The sequence below is a fragment of the Heterocephalus glaber genome, unplaced genomic scaffold (genome assembly GCF_053883595.1).
Source record: "Heterocephalus glaber isolate CG9 unplaced genomic scaffold, H.glaber_assembly_v1.0 deba00001444, whole genome shotgun sequence".
NCBI classification, from domain to species: domain Eukaryota; kingdom Metazoa; phylum Chordata; class Mammalia; order Rodentia; family Bathyergidae; genus Heterocephalus; species Heterocephalus glaber.
In genome coordinates this window covers 10,848,269-10,874,045 of record NW_028258297.1, presented here as the reverse complement: position 1 = coordinate 10,874,045, position 25,777 = coordinate 10,848,269, and the positions used below count along the sequence as shown (strand labels likewise).

The following is a 25,777-nucleotide window of genomic DNA, read 5'->3' as shown; positions in this document are numbered from 1 at the left end:
CCATCCTGGGCACTCACGCTCTACCCTGGGCTCTATCCGGCACAGAAGGTCCCCTGGGGTGGCTGGGTGGAGCGAGGACAAATTTCCGAGGAAGGGCTTGAGGCTGCCAGCCCCTCTCTGTTCTTGAGTAAGACAGCCCACAAGGGTCCTAAGGCCGGGTCCTGTCCTACTGCCTTTGTCTGGGACGTGAGAGATCTGGGGGGAGCCCCCTGGGGTGGCTCTGTCCCCACAGAGCCCTTACCAAGTCCAGCATGGGTTTAGGGCAGCGAGGCAGCAGGCCAGGCTGTCAGAAAGGAGGTCAAAGTCACCTGCTTCCTCCTCTTTTCCCTGGTCTGCTGTCTTTCCGCTCTGTGTGCACGTGGATGTGAATATGAGCATCTGAGCGTGTGTGACCAGTGGGCTTCTGGGGTGGCTATAGTCCTCATCCTCCAGAGGCCTTCTCCCCGGAGAGCTTCCTGCAGGTCCCATAGCCATGTGTGTCAGCAGAGCTGTTCATTTATTTGACAGGTGGCCGGGTGTCGGCGGAGCAGTCGTGAAACGCAGCTACACAAGCGCTGTGGGCTTCACAGGGCTGGAAGAGCCCCTCAGTAAAGCCTCCAGCAGGGGCTCACTTGGGGGGGACAGGTCCAGGAAGGCCTCACCAAAGAGGTGACTTGCAGGCCAAGACGTGCAGGGGCCAGGAAGAGGGCATTTGCAGCAGAGGGAGCAGCACACAAGGAGACCCCGAGGAGCAGCCCTGGGTCCTGGCAGCGGGAGAGGAGTGAGTCTGGCAGAGGAGGTGAAGCCCACAGGGCCTTGGGACTCCTGAGGCTGCAGGGTCAGGCGGATGGACTTCCTCCCTAGGACAGGCTGAGACAGGAGGGCTGTGACCAGGTTTCTAAAGCTCCCTGTGGCTGGCAGCCCTGAGGAAGGACAAGCTGGGCACAGGGACTGAGGGATGAGGTCACTGCGGCCCAGAATGTCTGGGTAAGGTGCCCAAACCAACCTCCACACTCTAGTATGACAGAGGTCAGGGGAAGCAAGGAGGCCTCTGTGTCCAAGGGATGGCAGGCGGGGGAAGCCTGTGTGCTGGGACTGGAGGAGAGCGGGCAGAGGCTCAGCAGCATGGGAGTGAGGGGTGGGTTTGACGCACCAGAGGATGGGCAGTGAGTCCCCACAGTCACAAGACCCCCTGGGGGCTAAGCAAGCACCAGGACTGGGTCTCTGGTAGGGTGGGGGCTCCTGATGCTCCGCCGAGGCTCAGAACCCAAGACTAGCACTGCCTCTCGCAGCCTGGCACTGGAGAATGACCACTTCCCCAACTGCTGTGCAGATGGGTAGAGAGAGAGGAAGTGCAGGCCCAGGGTGGCTGAAGAGGAGCTCGGGTTGACTGGGGAGGAGGAGCCTGAGCCAGGGCCACAGGAGGCGGGGTGGGGCCTCCCCAAGGCAGCTCCTGGAGACTGCTAGGACCACAGGCCACGGCCAGACACAGGGAGGCTGGAGGAAGTGAGAGGTGACTTCCTGGACCACCCATTGCCATGGCCCTGGCCCAGCAGCTGCGGGCAGAGAGGTGAGTGTGGGGCACCCCTCTCGGCCTTCTTTCTGCTCCCCACAGACCTTGGTGTGGAGCAGAGGTGAACCCTTCTGTCCCCGCCGCTCCCACAAGAGCTTGGGAGGCTCGGTTGAGTTTGAACCTGATGCTGAGAACTGCAGCTCTTGGAACTGCTTTCAGGAACCTTGACCTTGTGACTCACCAACCTCAGGCACTATGAGGACACAGAGGCTCAGAGAGGGGGAGCGACCTGCCCAGGTCACACACCGTGTGGGTGGCAGGGTCTGGGGCACAGGTGTCCTGGGTCCAGGTCAGGGCCCTTTGCTCCAGATGTGGTCAGGAAGGGATTGGTATCTGCTGGTTAAAGGGGGTCACAGCGTGTGCCCTTCTCACTCCTTCAGCCCAAATGTCACCTCCTCCACGATGCTTTCCCTGAAAGCCCCTATGTCTGCTCTCTGACCCCTGGCTCTGTTTGCCTTTTCTGCATATTCCTTATATTACTGGTGTCATGTTATAGTCTCGTGTTTTGTTTTTATGTCTTTTTCCTTGCCATTATCTTTATCCATTAGAAGGAAACCCACAAAGGTTTTTGTTTTGGCCAATGCAGTGAGATAAAACAAGCAGCACTGGTACCCAAGGAAGCACTCGGTAAATGTGGCTAAAGTGATTAATGCATGGGTCCCTGAGCTGAAGAATGTCCTAGATCCTTCTGGGCCAATGCTGCCATCTTATAGGCGGGAAAACCAAGCCCCGGGGGAGGACACAGGATTTCCCTGGGTCTCAGAGAAGGCGGCAGGACTGGGCCTCACCTCTCAGCAGCCAGACCCGCACTCCCCACTGTGGGGGCCCTGAGGTCACAGAGTGCAGCTCCTGTCCCCTGGATAGGAACAGCAGGTGGCATCAGGAACAAGAGCCCACATTAGCCACTGGAGTGCTGTGAGACAGAGGCCAGGCCCAGGTAGGGAGCCGAGGGGCCCAGGTGGAGCCTGGGGCTGGAAGGGGAAGCAGGGGAGGAATTTCCCAAGGCCTAAGGTCAGAAAGAGGGCTCAGCCTCATGGAGGTCGCAGGAGCAGCAACGCGCCTGCCTAGAGGTGGGGAATCACAAAGACCTCCTGTGGCCACTGAGGGTGGCACTGAGGGGCTGAGTGAGGTCATCTATTCCTGATCCTCTTCCCCACAAGTGCTCAGGGGAGACAGTGAAATAAACTCCCCCGGAAGCAGCAGCAGCTTAGGGCTGGGGCCACTTCCTGCTTCAGGAGATGATGTGAGTTCCAGCCCACAGGACTGTGGGCTTCCTGCCTCCCATCCTGCCCCTCTGACAGCACCTTTGACCCTGGGAGGCGCCCCCCTCCCCACTCCCTCGTGGGCCTCCCTGCACTTCCAGTGCCTCCGGGCAGCTGGCTCCCCTTGCTCTGCCTGAGGCCCCCCGCAGAGGACACACCCCAAACTTTCCAGAACCCCAAGGCATAACAATGGGCAGGGCCATCACAGGGGTAGCTGAGAGTTTGATCCCTAAGCCACATTCTGGGCTTATCATGTGCCAGTGCCTTTAAGGGCCCTTCCGGCCCTTGGCCTGCCCTTCTGGGCCCCAAAGCACCTCTCAGGATTAGCGCATGTATCTCAAGCCCAGCATCCTGGCCCAGTAGGACCTGGTGCCAGCAAGGGAGCAGCTACTCTGGGGAGAGTTTCGCTGGGCTCGCCGTGTCCCTGTCCGGTCCCCCCGGCAGCCTCCTTGTTCACTTGCATGCAGCCTGGCCACTGTCATATGAGGACACAGGTGGCAGCTGTGTGTTAAGCACCTACGAACTGTCTAGTGCCCTCCTAGGCACTGGGGACACAATGTGAGCAGACCCCTGCCCAGGAGGGGTTCAGGTTGTGCTTGCAACAGATGGGCACTCGTGACCATCCAAAGACAGTATTCCCATTGTCCTCACTTTATAGGGAGTAGAAGGGGCTGGACTGCAGAGAGGCATCTTCCCAAGGTCCGCACTGGCCATGGCCCAGTTGGAATTTGTCTTTACAGAGCTGGAACCGAGCCCTGACCAGTGAGCTGTGTCTGCCCAGGTCTGCCCTGCTCAGCCTACCTGTCAGCAGCCTCCATCCAGGGAAAAGCTGAGGCACCTCCTAGTGGCACAAAGAGGCCCCTCCTGAGGGGTCTCAGGGAGGTCCTCTGGGAGGACCGAGCAGGCAGAAGTCACCCCTCAGGGTACTCAGCCCAGGGTCTGCCCTGTACTTGGTGCCACACAGGGTTTGCTAAGAAGAGGACGATTGCAAATGGACAGTGGAGTTCAGGGGACCTGGGTTTGTCCAAGTCCACCCACAGCTAGTGGGGGTGCTCAGTGACAGTGTAGCAGTGTTTGGAGAGAAAATTCTGGAGCCAGGCGGCTTGGGCTCAAATTCCAGCTGTTGACTTCCTTGGGTAAACTAGTTAACCTCTCTGTGCCTCAGTTTCCTCATCTGTAAAATGACAGAATCATCTTAGAGGAATTCTAAGTGTCCAGTGCTCACTCTGGAAGTAGCTTGCTCTGTACAGTTAGTGTTGCCCAACTTGCTCAGCCAACCCCTGTGCAGGGCCATTTCTCCTCTTGTTACTTCCGGGCCCTCCCTCATCTTGCTACAGTTGAAAGGCTCATGAAATACACAGCCTCTGGGGAGAAAGTAGAGAAAAGAGCTCCTCCTAGGGGAAGAAAGTGAGAGGGAAGGTTGCCCGGCAGCCACAGAGTGCCCTGAGGCTGAGGGCAGGAATTCCCTCCTCCTGCCCATTGTTCCCCTGAGTCACTTTCCTGTGGTGACCAAGACCTCACCCACGTTCTGATGCAGCCCCGGATGTGGGCAGACCAGGTCACAAGGGGATAGCATGGACTGAGACGAGGCTCCGAGGTCCCAACCAGCAGTGAGCCCTTGTGTGTGGGGGCCCGATCCCATTTCCCAATTGTGACGCCAGAAGAATCACAGTTGCCTCCTGTTTCTGCATCTGTCCATGAGGGTCTGAGTCTGCATTTCCGCCTCTGTCTGTCCCACCGGGCCCGCTTCTGCTCACCGACAGCTCTTCCCTGGGGTCCTAACCACAAGCCACACCAAAGGCTGTCTCCTGGGCCACTCCGCTGAGCTCCACATGTGAGCCCCGGCCCCTCCTGGGCACCGACATGCTGGCCCACACTGAGTCCCTTACCCACTCTGCAATGTGGGCATCACCTTGGCATTGCTCCTGCTCTCACCTCCACATCCAAACAATGCCCACACCCTGCTGGTCACAGCTCTCGAGCAACGCACAGACTGGTAATGTACCCCTAGGGAACGCGCTAGGCTGCAGGGGAAAGAGGAACCGGGAATGCCTTACACAATGATCAGGGTAGATTTTGTCACACAATAAAAAGGCCAAAGTTAAACCACCGCTGGTTCCACAGCTGAGTGTCTTCAGGACCAGCATCCCACAGTCTCTTTTGCTTTTCCTCATGTTTTGGCCTCATGGACACAGTGGGGCTACTAGAGATCCAGATATCAAGTTTGCTTTCAAGGGAGGAGACCAAGTCAGCCTTGCCCATCCCTCCAGATCAGTAAAGCAAACACCTGGGAGGCTCCTTCACCAGATTTCCTCTTAGGTCTCATTGGCCAGAACAGGTCACAAGGCCACTCTGGGTTGCTGGGGACTGAGAAACAGGACAGGATTGTTATGTTTGGTTCAGACCAAACATGACCTGTCACCTTGATAGGGAAAAGTTTTGGATAACTTAATAGATTGAATATTAAGGTAGTTGTAGAAGCAAAACAAGTCATGTGGTCTTTTAAGATTTGCTTTTCCCACAACTCTCCTTGTTTAAGGTGAAGGTAATCTGACTCTTTAACCAGTAACTTCATTAGCCTAACAAAGTTGCAATGCCAGGGTGAATTTACAATGTATATGGCCTATCTTGTGTCTGTGACTTGTAAATAGGAACTGGAATTGTACTTACACATCAAAGACCACTAGGGATGAGATAATGGCTAAAAAGGATACAAAAAGGGAAATGATGAGCAAAGAGGGCATGAACACTTACCAGGCCAGTTTCTGGAGTTCCTGCCCGCTCGTGAGAAGAAATTTTATTATTTTACCCCAATTCTGTGTCTCCTTACATTTCTTTCTGCAATTCCAGAACAACCTCCGGTCTAGGCACATGGACACTTTGAACAGAGCTGCCACTTAGCCAGGAAGAAGCAGGGACACAGCAAATACTAATAGTCTGCTAAGGGTGCTGCTGCTGGTATAATCAGCCATCTCTGTGTGGGGCTCTGTGTGGGGCTCTGTGTGGGTCAGCTTCGTGTTACTGTGATACAATGGCTGAGGCAAATAGATTGTAAGGATAGCCAGCTTATTTAGGCTCATGGTGCTGGAGGTTCCAGTCTGAGCTTGGGTGGCCTCGTTGCTCTGGGCCTCTGGTGAGGGCAGTACATCATGGCAGCCCGGACCACTTATATCATGGGCCAGCTGTCAGCAGAGACTCAGGATGAACAGGGTCCCCTTCAAGGTCATGCCCCCAGTGACCTAAGGACCTCCACCAAGGCTCTGCCTCCTGAGTATCCACAGCACCTCCCAGGAGCACCACTCTGGGAACAATGTCTTTAACATGTACCCCTTTAGGGGGCTCCTCCAGACCACAGCAGGCGCTTAGGGTACTCTGTCCAGGGTGGCTGTGGCCTTGCTTATCCCGGAGACCATCTGGCCAGCGCCGCCTGTTCCTCATCTTCACGCCCTCAGGCCTGCTCTGCGTTTGTCATCTCTGCATTCCCAGCACCCATGGGTGTCTGGCTCAGGGAAGGGTGCCAATGAGGAATCCGGGGTACCCCATCAGCCTTCTTGGCATCTGGCCTCACACCCAGCAGGCCTGGAGCTCAGCAGTGTTAACCAGGGTCCTTCCCTCTTCCTTCCCTAGCGACTTCGAGCAGCTTCCAGATGACGTGGCCATATCAGCCAACATCGCCGACATTGAGGAGAAGAGGGGCTTCACCAGCCACTTTGTGAGAGTGACCCCTACCCCTCTGCCCTCTGGCCTCTGAGCCTCCAACTCTTTGTCTCTTAACTTCTATCTCTCCATTTTCAATGGGGCCGATTTGCCCCTTGGGGGTCATCGGCCAATACCCTGAGACATTCTCACCGCTGCCGCTTGGGATGGGCCTGCTGGTGGTGTCTAGTAGGAAGGAACAGAGGGAGGACCTGGGAGGGTTTGTGGTGTGATAGGGAGAGCTCAGAGGGAGGGTCCAGGAGGAGGATTTGGGGGATCCGTGGTGAGGGTCCAGGCGGAGAACCCAGGGGGATCAGGTGGGGAATCAGGGAGGTATCGGAAGGCATCTGTAGGGGACCCAGGGAGACCCTGCAGGAAGTGGGGGAAATGCAGGGGTTGGGGAGAGGGTTCAGTGCTGCCGCTACACACACTGCAGCACACAGGCCACTCGGTGGAGTTACTGCCCGGTGCAGTGCTGGGGGTGGGGCCCACTCTCTCTGTGACCTCTGAGCCTCCAGCCTCTGCCTTCCAGCTCTGCTCTGACTGGAGCCCCCCTGCCCTCCTGCCTCCATCCTCCTAGGTTTTTGTCATCGAGGTCAAGACAAAAGGAGGATCCAAGTACCTCATCTACCGACGCTACCGCCAGTTCTACGCCCTGCAGAGCAAGCTGGAGGAGCGCTATGGGCCTGAGAACAAGAGCAGCCCAACCACCTGCAGCCTGCCGGTGCTCCCAGGTGGCGGTGCCAGCCCCACCCGCCAGCCCCCTCACAGCACAGTGCTTTCATTTCAGCCCACCTGGAAACCATTGCTTTGGCCCGTGATGCCCTCCTGGCGGTCACAACCATTAACCCTCCCTCTGCCACCACTTCTGTGTCTTCCAGGACTCCACCTTGGAGCTCTTGACCCCTGGTGGCTTTTTCTTCTTTTTAATTTTTCTGTGATACTGGGGGTTAAACCCAAGACCCAGGGGATTCCCACTGTGCTACATCCCCAGTCCTTGAAATAATTGTTTGAAAAATTTGGAGACAAGGCCTTGCTAAGGCACGAAATTGCTGAGGTTGGGCTTGAACTGATCCTCCTGCCTGTCTCCCAGACTGCTGGGATTACAGGTGTGCACTGCCACGCCCAGCCCCTGATGACTTTTCTCAGCCTCTCTGATTCAGCCACCCACCTTCCCGGAGGCCATGGCAGGGAGCACGGCCCCATCCGTCCCCTCTGCCTGGGGACAGGAATCCTCCCCCTCCCCCTTAAGCACACAGTACACTTGCAGCCGCTCTCTAGCTCCTCTGCTTCCACACTGGCCTGCAGCTCACCTGCCTTCCCTGACCCTCGGGGAAGTGGGGCACCATGGTCCTGCTTGGGGACAGTCCCCTCACCCACAGCCTGCCCTCCCTTCCTGCTCACCTCTGTCCTAGTTCATACCTTGGACAGCTCCAAAACCCTCTGGCTGCAGCTCTCGCACTGCTATTTGACCCCTAAAAGAAAACGCAGCACCAGTGGGTTAGTGGGGTGGGCTCAGCAGGTGCTCCATGTTCTGCAGGACAGGCCTGGGCACCACTCGTCACCCTCCCCAAGCCTCTGAGACCCCACCTGACTTTCCCTTCTTCCCAATCCAGCCCCATCCCCCACTGTGCACAAACTCACTAAATCATCCATTATCTATCTATCTATCTATCTATCTATCTATCTATCTCTCAGCCAATGACCACATTCAGCCCCAGCATCTCATTTCCCCTCTACCTTGGGCTGCAAGTGAGGAGAGGGCTCACCCATGGGAAGCGACTTCTCCTCTAGCACCCTGTCCTAGGTGATTAGGGTTACAGCTATGGGCAGAGCAGGCAAAGATCCTGTTCCCTTGGAACTCAGAAGTGTGTGCGTGTGTGTGTGCATGCACCCATGCATGCACACACACAAGAATAAACTGGATGGATGTCAGCAGTCTATGGTGCAGGTCAGAGGAATGCAGTTGGGTGGTGGTCCAGTGCCAGACCTGCCGCCTCATTGCCATGGAAAGATAAAGGGAAGCTCTCCGAGCCAGTGGGATGGGGCCAGGCACTCCAAGGATGGCTCTAAGTACAGCTCTCCTCTCCTTAGCCAAAGTCTACATGGGCGTGAAGCAGGAGATAGCAGAGATGCGGATTCCGGCCCTCAATGCCTACATGAAGGTATCTGTAGCCTGTGGCCTGAGCTGGGGAGGGCACTGCTTGTATGCTGGGGAAGGCACCACCCTGGCATGATGTGGGAAGCAGCTGGCTATCTGGCTCGAATGGTCCCATCTTCAGTCTGAGGGCCTGGCTTGGGGACAGAAGCTGGATGAGTATTTAGGGCTCTATGGATTGGGCCAGGAACAAGGGAAAGGTACAGAGAGCCATGCTTTGCATGGACAAATCTTCAGTTAGCAGTTCAAGCCCACAGGTGAGGCGCTGTGCCACTGTGAGCAAACAGTGGTGAGATCCAATGCTTGCCCCAAGGTGCCCAGTGGGAACAGTGATGGGTGGAGTGGGAAATCACATGGGAGCATGGATATGCCACGTCAGGGGCAGGACAGTCCAGGCCACGCCTACTCATGCAGCTCTTTGTGCAAACTAGGGAAGGAAGGTTCCCCCTGGGCTGACACAGCCCCTCGCCTGAGCTCAGGCTGGATTTTAGCTGTGCTCTCTGTTCTGTTTGGACACCCTTGTGTGTTCCCCAACCTTCAACCCACCTGCATCCCTATGAAATGGGACACAGCGGGAGAAGCTTGCTAAAGGCAGAGGCCAAGGTCTTCCAGGACTCTGAGCCAAGAGGGAAAGGACGGTGTTGCTCATGAGGTCGTGAGCACCCGGTCACTAGCAGCATTCGGGCCATGGCCTGAGAGAGAAGCTGTCCTCATAGCTTCCAGGTGTCCTCACAACTGAAGAGCACTGAATCAGGAGTCTTTCGTCATGGCTCTGACATGGACGGCTGGGTAACGTGGGGTGACTTGACCCTCTTCTCTAGGGAGGTTTTGGTTTTCTCACCTGCAAGCTGGGCCAGCACCTCCCGCCTCTGGTTAGGATCTGTGGAGAAAAGCAGGGGAAAGTGCTTCGTAAGCTTGAATCTGATTGTGACAGGGCGGAGGATGGGGAGCCGCAGTGGCTGCAGGAATGCTGAGGTCTGAACAGGGAAGAGGGAGGGAAGCCAGCTGGCTCCAGCACTGGGGGCGCTGCCCTCAAGGGGGCGCTGTGACCACGGCTGGTGGCTGAGGCTCTAGTCTCCTGCTGGGCCGGTAGAGGGGTGAAGCTCTGGATGGAGGAGCAGACTGGAGGAGGAGAGGCTGCCAAGCTAGAGGTCCCTACCTCACAGCCAATCTTAGCAACCAGCCTCTCAGGTGATCCCCTCTCTGTCGGTGTGATTGGGGTCCTGAAAGCCAGAGGTCTTCAGTGCAGTGATCTCTGCTATAGCCATGCCATTCTGTACTTGCACACCTTCAGAGACAGGGGCCTCACTACCAGTCTGCCCGGGTTGAGCCTGCTTGTTCCCCTGTTGGATAGCCACTCGTAAAGCCCGTTTCCTTATAAATCTCACCCCTGGTCTTACTCCGACCTCATGAGGAACATGAGTCATGTGGTCACGACGCTTTGGCAAGCAGGAGGCTCTTGATATACCTTTGTGGGGTAAATGGATCATTTTATTTAATCCCCTCCGTAACTTGTGAGTTAGCTACTATGATCCCCATTTACAAATCCGGGGAAGAGGCAACGAGGGGTGAAGCTACCGGGTGTCACAGGGCAGTTGGGTAGGAGGGGTGGGACTTGAGCCAAACTGCAACTCCAGGGTTTGGCTCTTACTCAGTGAGCTGGGGCATAATAAAGGCACCGCAAAAATGAGAATGTCCTGCTTTGATGGGTGCTGTCTACATGCCTGGAAGTGAGCACTAGTTAGCTATTAATCCCCACATAGCCCCACCGGGAAGAGACTATACTTGTCCCCATTATTAATGAACCGGTAGGTGAGCGGCAGCGCTGGGATCCATCCCAGGATCAGCAGGTTCCCTATGCCCCTCCCCTCCCTGGGTCTCAGGCCAGTCTTTCGAGGCTCCAGAGCCCCAGTGCTTCTGGGGTGATCCCCCCATCCTGCAGCCCCTGCGGGATTCTCACAGAGCTCTGGGCGTCTCTAGTGCTGTGGCCTCCAAGCCCTCCCCTGGACACCTGGGACGGGGGCAGTGGAGGGCACGGTGGGGCTCCACAACCTCACAGTGTCGGGGGGCTTCGAGTCGTGGTGAGCATATCCAGCACAGGTGGAGTGAGGAGGCTGGGGCTCATGTTCCCGCCCTGGCACTTTCCAGCTCTGCCCCTGAGTCAGGCACCTTGGCTCTTTGGGCCTCAGTTTCCCCAACTGTGAGATGAAAGTGTCAGGAAGCATTTTGTAGGCTGCAGTGCCACCCTCTGTTGTTATTTTGGTTATTTGGGGAACTAAGAGGTGGGCTTCAGCAGCCGATGGCTCTGGGTGCCCTGGCTCTTTCACTTTCTAGCCTGTGTGGCCTTAGGCGGGTCCCTTCCCTCTCTGATCCTAAATAATGGATTGTGATGAGACAGACAGAGGTTACATGCATGGTGCTCAGCTCAGTGGCTGGCACAGTCAGCACCAGATCATGGTCCTCATCCTTACCATTGTCATTGTTTCTAGGGACGTTTAGGTGTTTCCAAATAAACTTCCCTCACGCCAGGGGTCCCCCTGCTGACCTGGTGCCAGGAGCAAAGTTGTGAAATGTTACCTCCAGCCGGCTGAGTTTCAGAAAGAAACTGATTTCTAGCATCAGGCATAAGATACATTTGTGGCGATGGGAGGCTAGCATCAGAGGACCGAGTTGGGACAGCTGGACTGGGATTCCCGATCTTTCTGCTGACCCCCTGTCCCAATCCCTTGCCCTACAGAACCTCCTCAGTCTGCCAGTCTGGGTGCTGATGGACGCCGACATCAGGATCTTCTTTTACCAGTCGCCCTACGACTCGGAGCAGGTGCCGCAGGCACTCCGCCGGCTCCGCCCTCGCACCCGGAAAGTGTGAGTGTCTGCACTGGGTGGGTGCCTCCCGCCCTCGCCCTCGGAAGGGGAGAGGGAGTAGGGCCAGTTCTGCTCCTGGATGCTCCTGCACAGTTCGGCCATTGGATGAGTCTGGAGAACCACATTTGGGGCCACAGGGAGTCTGTTTTGCTGTGTGATGGTCAGGCCTGGAGGATGGAGACCAGGACGGTGGCCCAGAAGGGTCTGGTGCCACAGCAACCGCTGGGGGTTGCTCAAGAGCTCTGGCTTCCTGGAAAGAGGAGGAGCTGGCAGAGAGAAGAGAGACTCGATGCAAACTGCCCCTCCTGACTCTGCCCCTGGTGTTAGGGTTCCCTGGGGCCAGCTATGGCCTGGCTCTCCTATCAGGGGACACTGCTGCTCCCTAATGCCAAGAGGCAAAAGCCCCCCACTCCCTTCCTGCCCCTCTCCAAGCAGAAAGTGCCACTGACTTCAGCCACCCAAACTTCCAAAGCCAAGTCTGCTGCCTGTAAGAATTCCAGGGAAGAGGCCGGCACAGTTTCCACACCAGCAATCCCAGCACTCGTGAGGCAGAGGCAGGAGGATTGTGATTTTGAAGCCAGCCTGATGACTGAGGGAGACCTTGTCTCAACAAACAAACCAGAAAGGCAGGACAGGGCCCTGCCCCGAGCCCAGCCTGCCTCCAACTCTCCTCTTCGCTCCAGCCAGCGTCTCCTGCTCTCGCTCAGCACCTGGCATCGCCCCTGTGTCCCCAGGCTGGCATGGTCTGAACCCCAGCTGTGTCTCATGGAGCAGGGCCTGTCACATCTCCAAGCCTTTGTTTCCCCAGCTAAAAAATTTAGCTGATGGTAGCTGTCAGGAGCAAGAGAAAGAACAGTGCTGCAGGCTCCATGAATTGAGGGCACGAAGGGAAGGGTTTTCATCCTCATCCTCTTCCCAGCCCTCTCTGAGCCTCTCTTCCGGGGCCATAGAGGGGAGAAAGTTCCACCTCCAGGGTACTTGGAGAGTGACAGGAGAAGCACAGGGTAAGGACAGTTCTTGCAGGGAGCAACCGTCCTGCACTTTAATGTCCTCTCCCTCCCTGCCTGTCCTGCCCCTGCCAGCGCCCCTCCGAGCACAGAGAGAGGAGCACTGGGAGGCTGACGAGCCCCTCCTCTCTCTCCACAGCAAGAACATGTCCCCACAAGGCACCAGCTTTGACCACCTGGCAGCTCCGCGTGCAGAGGTACCCCCACCATGGTGCAGGTGGTGGCGGATGAGAGGCCACAGGCCATTCTTGGACACCTGGAGCCTCCATCCCGCTGAGGGAAGAGCAAAGACCAGCAGGCAGGGGAAGGGGAGAGGGCATCCGTCCATCTTTCACTCACCCAGACAGCCTGCCTGGGTCACCTCAGGGTCGGCCTTGCCATGAGGACTGAAGTCTCAGAGGTGACTCAGATAAGACTCTGTCCCATCAGCTCACAGTGTGCTGGGGACATTTGTACAGATGGTGTGGGCAGTGCAAGTGGGTCAGGGGAAGGCGGGTGGGGGCTTAGAACCAGCTCTGTCCAGAGCATCCGGACCCCCCCACCCCATCCCACTGTGCTCCAAGCAGCACCCATCCAGGGCCAGGGCTCCTCCATTAACAAATGGAAAAGCCTCAGACAAGGGAGTCATCCTGCCTGAGTCTCAGCTTCCTCACTGGTAAAACAGGATACAAAAGGATGTAAAGAGGGCCCGGGGATTTAGCTCAGTGGTTCTGCCGCCTGCTGCGCAAGCGCAAGGACCCAAGTTCGATTCCCGGTACCAAAAAAAAAAAAAAGGATGTAAGGGGCTTCAGCAAGAGCTTGGTAAATGTCTCCTCCTCCACGCCCTGCTCTTCTCCCCAGGCCCTGTTCGATTTCACTGGAAACAGCAAACTGGAGCTGAATTTCAAAGCTGGAGATGTGATATTCCTTCTCAGTCGGGTCAACAAAGACTGGCTGGAGGTGAGTGGGAGGTGAGGATGGATTGAAGATGAGTTAAGGGTAGGGTGAAGAAGGGAGAACAGAGGTGAGGATGGAGGTGAAAACATTTTAGGAGGGTTTGGCAGGGCCAGAGACACTTAGGAAGGCCAGGGAAGGCCTTAAGGAAGACACTTGGTGGTGACGTCCCAGCTTTGGGGAACCTGCAGGCATCCGGGCCCTAGGGAGAGAAGCGTGTGGTGAACAGAGAAGATTCTGGAGTCTACGACCTTTCCTTTGGTTCTGGCTCCAAAGCTCATGTCCCTTGGACCCAGACGTGCACCTCTTGAGTTTATTTCTTGGTCTCCTGGCAACGGCACTCTTGACCTTTGGAGCCGGACAGTTCTTGGCGGGGAGGGTCCTGTACAACCTGGGGTTCTCAGCCGCATCCCTGCCCTCCCCACTAGGTGCCAGTAGCACCCCTCAGTTGCCACAGTCATACAGATCTCCGGAATTTGCTCCTGGGGACAAAATCACCCACAGTGGGGAGTCCCTGGTCTGTGATGCGGGATAACATTACTCACCTTGTAGGTCACAAAAAGATTGCAATTAAGAGCATGAGCCCTAGAATCCGCCTGCATGGGTCTTTTCCTAGCTCTGTTTTTGCTGCTCTGCTCATTTGTTTTGTTTTTGAGGGTCTTGCTAGGTTGCCCAGTTTGGTCTGGAACTCATAGGCTCAAGTGATCCTCCCACCTCAGCCTCCCAAGTGGCCCAGACTACAAGCATGTGCCACCATCCCTGGCTCCTAGCTCTGTTGTGAAGTAGCCTTGTGGACCTTTAGGAACTTGCCTGTCCCCTCAGTGTCCTTTCCTGTGAGTGGAGACAGCACTGACAGGTTCTTCCCAGCTTCCTAGAGGGGTAAGGGGAGGCTGATGCACAGGGCTCGTTCACACAGAGCCTGGATACCTGGTGCCTGGCAGGTGCAAGGGTCCTGGGGTGACTTTGATAAAACTAGGAAACTGGGGCCTGTTCTAGTCTTTGCTTTGTCCCAGCATGGTTCTAGAAGGGACCCATAATGACTTAGTGAGAGGACAGAGGGGGCCACAATGCAGAAGCCTTGGCCTTTTGTATCAGATCTCATTGTTATTAAAGAGATACTCTCTGCTCAGTGCCCCTGGGCTGTGTCTGAAGGAGGTTCTAGGACAGGCTGAGGCAGGACCAGTTCCAGGGATCCTGGGATTATTACCACTGAGGGGTAGGGTGGGGTCGCTGGTGTCCAGAGGCTGGAGAGGAAAAGAGGCATCTGGTGTAGGGGCCTGGAGCTCCATTGCAAGAACCCAGCTGCTTTCATGACCACCAGAGGCCCGGCTGTGGTCACTCTGCAGAAAGAGGAAATGCTACTGCCTTCCTGTTTTCTGGAAAGTCCTATATGTCAGGATACTGGTCACCTTTTGGGCTCAGGTTGCAGGGGTCAGGGGAGCAGGAAGCGGCCACTGTGGGTCTCAGTGTATGGGTCTGCAATAGGCTGTGAGAAGGCGTCTTCCATCCTGGTGTCGGAAAGGTGGAGTCACTACCTGCCGACTGAGCAGGCAGGGAGAGAGGCCTGGGCTGGAGGGAAAGATTTCTGGCTGATCAGTTGCCATAGGGGCGTGGTTGTGTCTGGGGGAATGAATGAAGGAGTGGGAGTCACCAGCAGGCCCCTCCACACCCATGACACTCTCCCTCTTCTGTCCTGTCTCCCTCCATCACACCTGCCACCATGTGGTCTCTATACAGTCACCTATGTGCCATCTTCCATTGTAACAGGTGCCCCTTGCTGGCACAGACGCTGATCTACCTTGAGTGCCCAGAGCCTGGACATAGATGGTGCTCAGGAAGTCTTGGTTGAATGCATGAGTGAATGAATGAATGAGTAAGGGACCATGGTCGCACTATCACCTTCGAGGGTACTCAGTGATCTAAAGACCTGATGTCAGGCCCCACCTCTTAAAGGGTCCACCCCCTGGGCACCACCACCATCATCCTGGAGACCGAGCCTTAAATACACAGGAATCTGGGGACATTCAGACCCAGACTATAGCACTTGTTTGAGGGGACCGGGATGTCATCTGCTTTCCTCATCATTATGAAGGGGCTGGGGCTCTAAGCCTTGGCCCTGAGCCCCCACCTCTGCACACCAGGTGTCCCTTCTTCCTCTCCTTAGGGCACTGCCAAGGGAGCCACAGGCATCTTCCCAGTCTCCTTTGTGAAGATCCTCAAGGACTTTCCTGAGGAGGACGACCCCACCAACTGGCTGCGCTGCTACTACTATGAAGACACGATCAGCACCATCAAGTTCGTGGCTGGCTGGGAGAAGGGGCTGGGCCACTCTCCAGCCACCCTTCCATGCCCCTTTCTACACTCCCATGTTGTCCCCTGACCACTCCAAAGCCTGCTGTGGCTCCCACTGTCTTCCAGATCAGTCCAGCCTCATTCCCAGGCCTTGCCCTGACCTATGTCCCCGCCTGGCCTGATGCCCCTCTCCCCTGCCTGTTGCCCTTAGGGACATCGCAGTGGAGGAGGACCTCAACAGCACTCCACTGTTCAAAGACCTGCTGGAGCTGATGAGGTAAGGGGCCCGGAGCAGTGTTCAGAGTGGTCAGCTGCCTGAAGATCAGACTGAGGAGCGCTGCTGCCCCCTGGGGTGCAGGGGTCTGAGTCCATCTTGCCCTCTTGCTGTGCTCAGGGCCCTGCAGCCTGGTCATTGTCTCCCAGGTGAGAGAGGAGTCAGAAGATGGGAACAGAGGGGCAAAGGGACTGGCTCAGGTTACACACTGTGTGACCATAGGTTCTCACTAGAACTGAAGTCTCTCTAGCTAACAGCCCTGAACTTGAACACTCTACTGTCAGGGAACTCACTACTCCTCCAGATCTAGGTCATCACTGAGTAGCTATTCTATGGAGCAGTAGTAGTGTGGTTACACACATGCACACAGGCACACGCGCACACACGCACACGAATACTCACATGCGTTGTTTGGTGGATACACTAGAATTAAGGCGACCGTGACTTTTTTGTTGACCACCTAGTCATCTCCCACTGTGATACTACTATAAACAAATGTGGGAGCATCTTTGTCCCATTATTTGACGACCTGTCTGATTATTCTCTTGGGATCATTATCCAGAAGTGGAATGCAGGGATCGAGGTATTTGCAACGGCACCCACTGGGTCAAATTTCCTATAAAGAGTTCAGATCAAGTTTTACTTCTGCCACCAGGGGGAAGGATACCCAGGCCCTGCAGCCCACATCAGACATCCCTGTCCTCTCCAGGTGCCTTTCCTCCCCCACAGCTCACACAGGCCTCTGCTTCTCTGTCTCTGTCTCTCTCCATCTCTGTCTCTCTGTTTCTCTCTGCCTCCCACCCCTAGCTTTCTCTGCTCTACTCTCTGCCCTCCCAAGCCATTCCTCTTCCTTGTGTGAAAATCATGTGCAGGACGTTCAGGCTCTGCCTGTATTTATTGTGAAAATCCCTTCTCCCCTCTAGATCTGTTTCCCCATCTGTATAGCAGGAAGGAGCTCTTCTTGGATGCTGAGGGCCTGTATCAAGCTCTGACCTCCTCTGGTTCTCAGATCCAGGCTACAAGCATCTCCCTGCCTCTCTGTATAGGCCCAAGGCCTCTGGGTTCCTCTCCTCAGGCCTTGGGTTAACCCTCACTTTTCCCACCCAGGCGGGAGTTCCAGAGGGAAGACATCGCCCTCAATTACCGGGATGCAGAGGGGGACCTGGTTCGGCTGCTGTCAGATGAGGACGTGGGGCTCATGGTGAGGCAGGCACAAGGCATTCCCACCCAGAAGCGTCTCTTCTCCTGGAAGCTGCATGTCACCCAGCAGGACAACTACAGTGTCTACAACACGATGCCCTGAGCCATTTGGAGATGAGGACCTTTTGAAGGGGGGGACTAGGAAGACTTCCAGGTTCAGAGGCTATGGATCCCCTGGGCTTGATTGTGGGTTGTCTGTTTCTACACTTATCTCTGAATTAAATAAACCTTTTCATCTCACAGGGCCAGACTGAGGAAGTTATTTATTTGGAGAGAGAGAGAGAGAGAGAGAGAGAGGAGGATTAAAATACCATTGTCAACTGTATCTGGCAGGGAGCCCTGGCTTGAGCCTCTAATCCATCTATTCCCACGCCCTGTCTATATGTAGAGAAATCCAGTCACACCCATTCTGCTACCTGCTTTCTCTTTGCCCCTTTGCCCCTCCCCCCTCCCCCTTTTCCTGGGATTGGCTGTCTGCTTCTGGGCCCCTAGGGTCCCACTGATTCCCAGTCCTTGCTGTGTGATGAGGTCGGGACTCCCTCTGCCCTCTTGGTGCCCTTGCCTGGCAGAGGAGAGGAAGAGAGTTGGTTCTTGGTGCCAGTTGTCACTCCTGCAAATGGGGGTAGGGATAGAGGTGAGCAAGTGCTTCGATCTTGACAGAGACGAGGAGGAGGCGGAGTCACAAGGTCTTCTGGGAGCTGAAGCTCCTTCCACCCAAAACTGTCAGAGTTCGGCAGGTTTCTCTTCCAGAATGGTGGTGTGAGGAATGTGAGGGACCCTCTCCCTGGTGAAGTACCCATTTAACAGATGAAAACACCTATGGCCAGCCATTTGAAGTCTCTAGAGCATACGGCAGTTGGAGGACGATTTATTGGGGGAAGATCACTTAATCTCAATGAGAAGAGCTGAGTGTATGGCACATGAGCCCCAGCATGTTTCCACCCCTGACTTGGCTCCTTGAGATGGAAACTACTCCAGACACTGCTCTGGATGGATGCAAATAAGAAGATAGGGCTTCCTCTCCCCTTGGCTCCTTGTCTCTGTGGTTTCACCCCAGAATATACAAGGTGCTGGGATCTCCCACATCTGGGTCACGGAGGTGCTATTCCAGCAATCCTGGCTGAGAAGGTCGAGTTTCCTAGAGCTGCCATGACAAAGTACCTTGAAACACAGGCTTATACAATAGAGATTTATTATCTCACAGTTCTGGGGGGCGTTGGTAAAAGTCTGAGACCATGGTGTTCACAGGGGCCTTTCCCCATGAAACCTGTAGGGAAATCCATCCTTGTTTCTTTCCAGCACCCAATGGTTTGCCCACCATCTTTGAAATTCCGAAGCATCACTCTGTCTTCACACTGATTTCTCCCCTGTGTCTTCATACCACCTTCTCTCTGTGTGCCTCAGTCCCTTTTTACAAGGATACCAGTAGTATGGAACTAGGGCCCATCCTAATGACCCAATTTTAACTTAATTACAACTCAACCCGTAACACTTCTTTGCCTACCCAGATCCCACTAGAAGGGCAAAAGCTCTGCCACAAGAACACTGGATTCTAGCTCCCTTGTAGGACAGAGATCTGTACTGGGGAGCTTCTCATCACTGGGACAAAATGCCTGACATACCCAGATTAAAAGAGGAAGAACTGGGCTGGAGATTTAGCTCAGTGGTTTCTTCACCTGCTGCGCAAGCGAAAGGACCTGAGTTCGATCCCCGGTACAAAAAAAAAAAAAAGAGGAAGAACTTAGTGTGGTTCATGATTTCAGAGGTTTCAGTCCAAGGTCAGCTGGCTCCAAGGCAGAAACATCATGACAGAAGGGAATGGAGGAGGAAGGCTGCTCAGCTCACAGTAGCCAGCAGCAGAGTGTGGAAGAGCCATAGAAGAAGGGGAAAGAAAGGGACAGGGTATGACTTTCATGGACGCACTCAGTGACTTAATTGCTCAAACTGGGCTCTACCTCCTAGCACATTCAGCTATGAATTCATCCATGGGTTAATCCATTGATGAGGTTAGTGCTCCCATGTTCTAACCACCTCCCAAAGCCTCACCTCTGAACACATGAGATTTGGGGAGGACATTTAAACCACAAATCCATAGCAGTGGGCTGCTGTTCTGAAAAATAAAGACCACGCTGCTGTCAGAGACAGAGCCTGAGAGATTGTGCATGGGGAGGTCAGGCTGGGGCTTCTGTGGCAGGCCAAGTCCCTGGAGTGAGAGCTGGAGGGCGTTTCTGGGAGAGAGGCATTTCTAGCTCCAAAGAGAAGAGAAGGAAGTCTCCTCCGGACTAAAATGTCCCCAGTGTAGGCTGATAGGAATCACTCAGAGTAAGAGTAAAAAAAAAAGTCTGACAGTCGAAGACCAACAAATCTCTGTGAATGAGAAGGTCAGTGACAGCTTTAGAGCCCAGTGACTACAGAATGTTAAACTACAGGACTAAAATGTGTAAAGATGTGAACAATGAGATCTAAAAAAAAAAGGGGAAAAGAAGATGACCAGGCAAATCTTACACACACACACACACACACACACACACACACACACACACACACACACACACACAGATATAGGGATTGTATAAAGGCCCATGCACTGGAAGCTTGGCCCCCAGTGTGATGATGTTGATGGGGTGAAACCATTAAGAGATGGGCCCTAGTGGAAGGTAATTAAGTCATGGTGTCTCCAACCTCATGAATGGATTAGTGTGGTCTCACAGACTGGGTTGGGTCTCAAAAGACTTAGCTCTCAGGAGAGTAGGTTGTTGAAAAGCAAGGGCACATTGAAAAGTAATTGGGAAAAGCCACCAGCCACGGTCTTTAAGAGGTGTATGGGCAACCAGAGAAGTGTTTTCTGACTGATTAGTGGCCACTTTATACCAGTGGAACAAACTTATTGTAGGCATTCTGGACTGGAAAATACAACAGTAAAATGTTATCATACCTGGAAAACTGCTATGCACAGCCCTTTCCTAAACTTCTTGTAAAAGGCAGTGTTTCGGCTTTTATTTCTCCCCAGTGGGGATATGTATTATTGCCTGTGTACAAAGAATTTTAGAGGAAGAGTAGTTTTTTCAAACCGTCTTCCCGCTACAACCACGGAGTCCAAGACACCATGACTGAGAAATCCAGGCTTGGCAACGCCATATACACAACTGCCAATGTTTGGAATGATGCTGGTAAATTAACATTAACAAATTCTTGACACACACTCTGGCTCCAATGATGTTTGCAAAAAAAAAAACCAAACCAAACCAAAACAAAACAAAAAAACCTTGCCTATAAAGGGTTGAAGAATAAATTTTGTCACTAACAGGAAGATGATGATGTAAAACTTCATTCTTACACAAAAAAGTTTATCAACTGAAAGTGTAAATAAATTAGAGGACCTGATATGAACAGAATTGTTCAATGCCGTGACTAACCTACTGAGTCATTCTTTCCGTGATGGGGAAGTTGCTGGTAAATGCAGATAAGTGTTAACCAGTAATTGTGCTGATAATGATGACACATGAATGCAGATGAAAATATGCCAATTGATAATATGGAAGTTGTGATTAGTTGATTACCTTTCCTGAACAATTAGCACTTAATGATGAGCAGGTGATAACAGCAAATTACCCAATTAGAAACAGACTACTTAGATAGCAATCTAAGACAATGTTATAGAAGCCTGGAAGAAGTCATTAAAAAGGCAATTGGCTGAGTGTGCTTCTGTTCGAGCACGTTCTTCCTGATTCATCACCAGATAACCATTAGGAACAATATGGTGTCCTCCGACCAGAATAATTCAAAGAGGGCTTAATAAAGGGATTATTTATAAAGATATAAGCAACATGTAGGAAAATCACAAGGAATACTTTACTATGCCAGAGACAGGACTGTGGGGCAAAGAAAAATTGAGGGTATTTACAACACCTGGAAGGAGAGGATACCCTTGAGATGACCAGTGTAATTTAGACAGGGATCATGGGAAGTCCCATCAGCTCTAAAATCATTCTACAGTCATATTGACACAGACACACTCTCACCTGAAAACTAAAGCATTAACTGCTATGGGCTTTCTTTACAAAAGTAGCAGGGAAGGTGATGAGTTAAATAATATACACATAATTGTTACAGTCCCAAGTTGGGAATTCAAGCTACTTTTGCCAGCACATTCATCAAACGGGGTCTTTATTTAGTGGAGTCACCCAAGACTATTTCTTTGAGATTTGAGTCCTTGTTACATCAGATTGTCTCAGTATTCCATGGGGCGGGAAATATCAAGAGGCAGCTGTGTGAATCGCCGTGGTTCCAGGCATAGACGTTGTGTCTTCTCTGTGTAGTAGTGATTTAGTTTCCTCTCCGTGGGAACCTGTCGCTCTGGACAATAGAACAACCCTTTTCTCTGCCTGTTGCCTTAATGGCACAAAGAGCCTCAAATGACTGTGATTTTTTAAAAATGTCACTTTGCCATATTCCACAAGTTCTGATGCCTTCTATCATCATTAGATTGTAAGTCTTTAAATTCGATTATGATTATATTCTTTGAGCTTGTGGTTATTACGGGGCATGTTTTAAAATTTCTAAATATATGAGGAGTTTTTAAAATATTTTGTATGCTTGTTGGCCATTTGTGTATTTTCCTTAAATGTCTACTCGTATTGTCGTCTCATTTTTTGGGGGGGGTCGGTTTGGAACTCGGGACCTTGCACTTGCAAGGCAGGCACTGGAATCACTGAGCTAAATCCCTGGCAGTTTTAAAAAATATTTTAATTGTTAAATATAACAATATAGAAAATGCATAAAAAGAAAAATAGCTGGAAATTAACAAATCAGGGTTCCAAAATGAGAAGTTAAAAAAGAAAAGGAACAATGGAATTAGCCCAATTGGAGAAGAAATAAATAATAAAGATAAGCCCACAAGTCAACATCAGCAACAAAATATTGCAATAGTAAAGATCAACCAATCCAAAAATAGTTTCTTTGGGAAGTCTTTAATGAGAATAAAAACAAAGAAGAAAAAGTTGTATTCAAAATGAAAAAAACTGTAGTTATAGATAAAGCAGAGATTTAAAAGATGCAGAGCGAATTCCATCAAAAGCTTTATATCATCAATTTAAAAATTAAGATTAAACAAATACTTAGAATAGTATAAGTTGGGTTAGAAAGTCAGGAGAATAAGCAGCCTGGATTTTCTTTTAATGATTAAAGAAGTTAAAGCAGAAGAGTTACCTCGCTGGGCATACACAGCTCTACAGAATAACCTTGATGTCTATCTCAGCCCATTTTGTGCAGCTGTAACAGAATGCTGCAGACTGAGTGATTTATAAAGAGCAGAAATGTGTTCCTCCAAGTTCTGGAGGCTGGAAGTCCAAGATGAAGGCACCAACCCCTTAGAATCCAATATGCCGGCTACTACAATGGAGGCTCCAACCCATGTCTTTGGGGGGAGGAACACTATATCCATGCAAGGCAGAAGAACCAAAGAGCATAAATCCACTCCACCAATCCTCTTACAGCAGTATTAAGCCATTCCCACAGGCTCTGCCTAAAATCTTGTTTGGATGTTTTTGAGATCTACACATTTCCCAAAAGACCCTACCTGCTAACATTACGGTGCTGTGGATTAAGGTTTCAACACATGAATTTTGCAGAACACATTCAGATCATTGCAAAACTCAAACAAACAAAAATGGTACAAATAATAAAAAATATAAGCATATATGAACATATATGAACATAGAAATTTTAGCAAACTCAATCAATAAGGTAAAAAAAATTGACAAAAACACAGTAATACAAATGCCTATGTTAGGTTTAACCCAGACATAAAAGGAAGGCTTAACATTTAAATATATACAAATATTATTAATCACCATATAAAAGAATAAAACAGGAAATAGGCAATCATTGCAAAAGATGTAGTAAGAAGAATTTTATATGATTTAAGACCCACTCATGATTTTTTTGTGTTTTTTTTGGTACTGGGGATCAAACTCAGGTCCTTGTGCTTGCACAGCAGACAGTGAAACCACTGAGCTAAATCACCGGCCCAACCCACTCATGATTTAAATTGTACTCTATACACATAACCACACATCTCTTAGTATACTGGTAATAAAAGAATATCCTTAACATAGTAAATGTCATCTTCAATAAAACCTAGAAGTAAATATCATTCTTAATGGGAAAACAGTAGAATAATAACAGGAGTTCTTTAACAAGGCAGAAAAAAGGCAGGCATTCCCATTATCACTTAGCTATCACTAAGTGAAAGGAATTACAGAGAAACAAAAGCATAAAGTTTAAGGAACAAAAGCGTATCTGTTATTTACATTTAAAAAATTGTCTATATTGTAAATCCAGTAGAATATAGAGGCAAGTAATTAGATGTGGTCATGATTTCCGCTATGTGGCTGATTATATAGATACCAAAAAATTAATTGTTTTTCTACAGGACTGCAATAATTAATTTGAAGAACATTTCTAAAACAGGCACAATTTACAACATCAATTGATATCTTTAGGCTACTTAGAAATAAATCTAACTAAAGATATACAGGACTCATATGTATAAAATTCTAAAGCAATGGAAAAATTAAAAGCAACTGAAATAAAGAGAAAAACAGCACATGTTCATGATTAGGAATCTAATACCATACAGATGTCAGTTCTCCTAACTGACGCATAGATAGCCACTGGTCTGATGTGATTCAAAAAAGTCTAATGATTTCTTTCTGTTGTTTTGTTTTGTTTTTCTTGGAGTTGCGAACACTTAGGCTAAAATTTATACAGAAGAGCTTAGGACCTGACATAGCCAAGATGCCCCTGGAGAAGTATAAAGTGATGGGCAATTTCCTCTGAAAACAAGACTTCTTTATAAAGCAATGGAAGTGCAAATAGTGGTTGTTGGCACTGGGATGGGCAGTCTGCAGATGAGCCAGAGTAGAGAGTGTGGAAATACCATGCACATGTGGAATTTGATGTTTGAAAAGGTAGCTTTGCAGATCAGTGGAAAAGAGAAACAAAATCTAAGAATGGTGTTTGGCAAGTGCTCAGTTACATGGAACAAATCAAATGAGAATGGAGCACTGTAACAGGGAAAACAATACTTTGAGAAGGTTTATCGAATACTATCCCTTTGGTTATGGAAGGATTTCTTAACTAAAACAAAAATAAATAACTATTAAAAATGTGACTACATTAAGTTTAAGACAATCTACCAAAAGACACAAGAAAGGATAAACCAAACACTTTTGCAAGACATATAACTGATAAGATATTAGTATGTAAAAAATATGCAAAATATGTAAAGAATTCCCACACCTCAGTAAGAAAAATACAGTTATATAAAAATGAGCAGGGCCGGGGATTTAGCTCAGTGGTTCCGCTGCCTGCTTTGCAAGTGCAAGGACCCGAGTTCAATCCCCTGTACCAAAAAAAAAAAAAAAAAAAAAAAAAAAAATGAGCAACGTCACAAATAAAGAGGGAAAAACAAATTGTCAGTAAATCTATGAAAAGATGCTCAGGAGACATAAGAGAAATGCAAATTAGTTCAATCGCTTTGGAAGACAATTTGTGATTACTTTGTATTTTAAAGCCCATTCAAGTATCTTACAATTCAGGAGTGAACTCTTACGTGCCACCAGGACACACAGGCAAGAACATTTACAGCATCTTTCTTTGTAATAGCCCCAATACATGTAAACAACACACCTACCTAGAGCCCAGGAAACTCATCCAGGGGTTATAGCACAAGGACAACTTGAGTGATTCTTAGGAACATAATTAAATTAGAAAATCAAGCATTGGAAGATATGATTCTATTTTTAGATAACTTAAAACCAAGAATAAAAATTAGCAAATGCAAATTCAGGATGATAGTTATGACTGGGGTGGAAGTAGGGGAATGCAACAGCAAGGGGAGAAAGACATAATTTGGTAGTTTGGTCTCATACTTGAGGTGACTGGAGAGCCCACAGCTGTTTGGTATATTATACTCTAAACTTTCATCTATGTTACATGTTTGTATATCTCAAATATGACCTTAAAGATATCATATAGATTACAAGTTTTAAAATTGGTTTCCATGGGAGTCGGGGATTTAGCTCAGTCGTTCCGTCCCCTACCTCGAAAGCGCAAGGTCCCAAGTTTGATCCCCGGTACCAAAAGAAAAAAAACAACAACAACAACTTGGTTTCCATGGAAGATTTACGTTCTCTATTTGTAGCTTTCACTTCATTTTGTGTGAGTTAGATATTCTAATCTACTATGGCAAAAGAACATTCATTCCATCCACCCATACTGTGGGTCACTGCACAGCTTTTCAAAACATTTTATTAATATATACCGATTGTACATATTTATAGGGTATAATATGGTATTTCCACACATATATCTAGTATATGTGATCAAATCAGGGATATTAACGTTTACATCTCCTGGTCATTTCTTTATGTTCGGGAGATTCAAGTCCCTGTCTTCCAGATCTTCATAAAATGCAGACTATATTATTAGGAGCCATGGTTACCCACAATGCTGTGGGACACCAGGATTTATTCC

At 50.8% G+C, this 25,777-nt stretch overlaps 1 protein-coding gene across 1 annotated transcript; it reads left to right on the top strand.

Annotated features, from left to right (window-relative positions):
• The first annotated feature begins 1,394 nt into the window (after positions 1–1,394).
• Positions 1,395–17,483, top strand: Ncf4 (neutrophil cytosolic factor 4). The gene is made up of 10 exons (XM_004845679.3): positions 1,395–1,549; positions 6,442–6,526; positions 7,091–7,244; positions 8,605–8,675; positions 11,406–11,533; positions 12,680–12,737; positions 13,381–13,479; positions 15,638–15,768; positions 15,977–16,042; positions 17,147–17,483. The coding sequence occupies exons 1-10, from the start codon at positions 1,518–1,520 to the stop codon at positions 17,340–17,342; spliced, it is 1,020 nt and encodes a 339-aa protein (XP_004845736.1). The 5' UTR covers positions 1,395–1,517; the 3' UTR covers positions 17,343–17,483.
• The last annotated feature ends 8,294 nt before the right edge of the window (positions 17,484–25,777 follow it).